Source organism: Echinops telfairi, unplaced genomic scaffold (assembly GCF_000313985.2).
Source record: "Echinops telfairi isolate 266 unplaced genomic scaffold, ASM31398v2 ScPeMD7_21;HRSCAF=78, whole genome shotgun sequence".
NCBI classification, from domain to species: Eukaryota; Metazoa; Chordata; class Mammalia; order Afrosoricida; family Tenrecidae; genus Echinops; species Echinops telfairi.
The window spans coordinates 16,587,172-16,589,971 of NW_022103918.1; the positions used below are offsets into that span (position 1 = coordinate 16,587,172).

Below are 2,800 nucleotides of genomic sequence, written 5' to 3' on the forward strand. Positions count from 1 at the left end.
GAATGTACAAATATGCTTTACACAATTGATGTATGTTTTGATTGTGTTAAGAGTTGTATGAGCCCCTAATAAAATAAGACAAATAAAAGGGAAAAAAAGTGTTATCTTGGAAACTCACTGTTCTACCTTGACCTACAGGGTTGCTATGAATCGGCATCACTCCATGGCAGTGAGTTTTTTAGTTTTACACTCCTTTTGCAGTACAACATGAATGTCCTGAAAGAAGAAGTTCTGGCAATTGCAGCATCAAGTTCAGTCAACACTTGTTAATAAACTTGAAGGGTACATGATATTTGGCACCCAACCTTAGAAAAACAGTCTCAAAGAGGGCATGCGATGCAAAAATTATGGTTTGTGCAGAAGTTTAATTTTAGATGTTTAACAGTTTGTTTTCTCTTATGCACTCTAAAGTTATAAATTAAATATATGTAACATACTTACTAATAAACATTCCTTTACTTGATTGCAAAGATACATAGTCATGATCACATCTAAGTTTATTTTCTATGTCTAAACTTGTAAATTTTATTAGGATAATTTTGTCTTCTGGAACCATTATTTTCCTGGTACACAAGCTGGCATATGGAAGGGTGGAGAAAATATAGCCAATGTCAGAAACAAGTTTGAAAAATAAGATCTAATACCTGTTCATTAGCTTACAATGTAACAAATAATAAAATTCTATAGACTATTAGAAAAAATTGCAATATGAATTATTAGCATAACATTTTATGCTCAAGTTGTTGACAGTTATCCAACAAATAGAAAAGTATTAATTAGCCAATAGCTATAAAACACCCTTTCAATTTTATTTTGTCCATAAACTGAAGTAATCTAAGATCCATCTTTCTGTTTTATTAGTCTAATTGAAAATTCCTAATATTTGCCACATGATAGATTTATGGATTGTGAAATCTTATAAATTATGTATTGACAGTACAGAATATATTAACCCTAATCCTCCATATCCTTAAGGTCAGACTAAATAATACTCCCTGGTATTGTAAGGATATCTCTTTAATCCTAGCAAGGTCAGCTTTGACCTTTCACTAAATTGTGAGAATCATGTCTACACATTTAAACAATAGTCTTTTATAATTCAGTCCTTGATCCTTATGATCCCAAATGAATTTATATCCTCATTCAAGAAGAGAAACCCAGAGACCATAGATCCTTTAGTCTCTTCCCATTTATCAGCATATAAAGCAGTTTTACCTGGAATCAAATATAATTGAATAAACTTCTTTCCAAAACACAATAGTCTTTCTCCCTATCATTAGAACTAGTAACATTACTAATATCCTCCAAATAATAAATCAATCTTTTCTGTATGCTTAGTTCCCAAGCACTAAATGCTAACAGCTCTTATCCAAAGTCCTCTCCTTACATAGAATATCCTCTCTCTGGCCTTTGGCTATTTAAGTGCATCATCCTGAATATAGATGTAAAAAATAGCCTGCCTAAAATATTATTAAAATCACTTCTTAAGCACTCCAATTTAAAAAGCAATAAGCTAGCTAAAACATTATAAAGCTCACTCTTCTGAGCACTTCAATTTAAAAAGCACTCCATATCCACCAGCCTCCTTGAGACTCATTTTATACCCCTCTGATGTAGGCAGGTGAGAAATTACTCTCCTTTTCTAAATGAGAAAACTGCCATTGATATAAAAGACTTGTCACGTCTTTTCTAGACTAAGAACTATAGTTCAAGCTTGATGATTTCAAAGGCTTGTACTGTCCTGTTTCCATCAAATTATTTTCTGCCTCAAAATCTCTTAAGTTAGAGATGGAAATAGGCTTCATTGGGCAACCTTGATTTATTGTTCGTGATTGCTGTATTTAAAGGATTCTGAGATTTAGTGAAGCCAAGTAAGAAAGAAGTGTCCAAATTCTTCACTGCTTTACTCATTCAAATATCGACGGAGTGTTTATTAGGTGCCAGACACTGTTCTAGGCTCTGCAAATGGTCGGTCTGCCAGGGGCATGGAAAGAAAAATAATGTATGTGCCATCTATCTGCCATTTCTAAGAGTCTAGCTCCCACCTTATGGAATACATACAGGCTTGAAGACACTATATAGCTCTTTCTTCCTCCTCCCAATTTTCTTTCCCCTTGACCATGCCCTAACAAACTATTTGGAATGTACAAGACCTTCCCAATCAAGGTTGTTTAGAATACAGGAAGTCAGTATGTGATGTGGCTCCATTTATTATATATCTAGAACATATGTCCTTTTGCAATTGAACATTTCTGAAATACATGTAATCATGCATCTACTAATTATTGGAATGCTACAATTGACGTAAGTGTGGTGTGAAAAATTCCTCTGGGAGAGATGTGTGTTCATTGTTTTGCCAATTGCTGAGGGGCAGTACCAACTTTATACTAATTTAAAATAATCATTTTAAAATGTCTCAAAATTGTAAAGGGAAACCCAATTTGCTGTGTAAATATTTATCTAGAACACAATATTAAATATAATCTCCCTGTGCCCCATAAAAGTAACACCACTTGAAATAGCTGCATTCTAATATTGTGACTATTTACTTTTAAAAATAGTGGTTGTGCTGCTTGCTGTGCTCTGCACTGTTCAAAGGTATTATGGATTTAGACTGCAGAATCGCATGAGTATATTCTGTGATTCAGGTGCCGAAATCAGCTCCATCGTCATTTCCTCGCCCTTCCATAATAGCCTCTGCTCAGAAGGACCTTCTTCCCTGTTCTCCACTGTTGAAACATCTTAGAGATCAGATGGATAAAAGACCGCATGAATTGTAAAAGTATAACTATTCTTCAGT

General features: G+C 34.0%; 1 protein-coding gene across 1 annotated transcript in view; it reads right to left on the bottom strand.

The window, feature by feature from the left end:
• OVCH1 (ovochymase 1) overlaps window positions 1-2,800 on the bottom strand; it is a 107,395-nt gene that overhangs the window by 89,261 nt on the left and 15,334 nt on the right. The window contains 1 exon segment of the mRNA XM_030885112.1: window positions 438-575. Coding sequence (XP_030740972.1) covers window positions 438-575 — 138 coding nt within the window.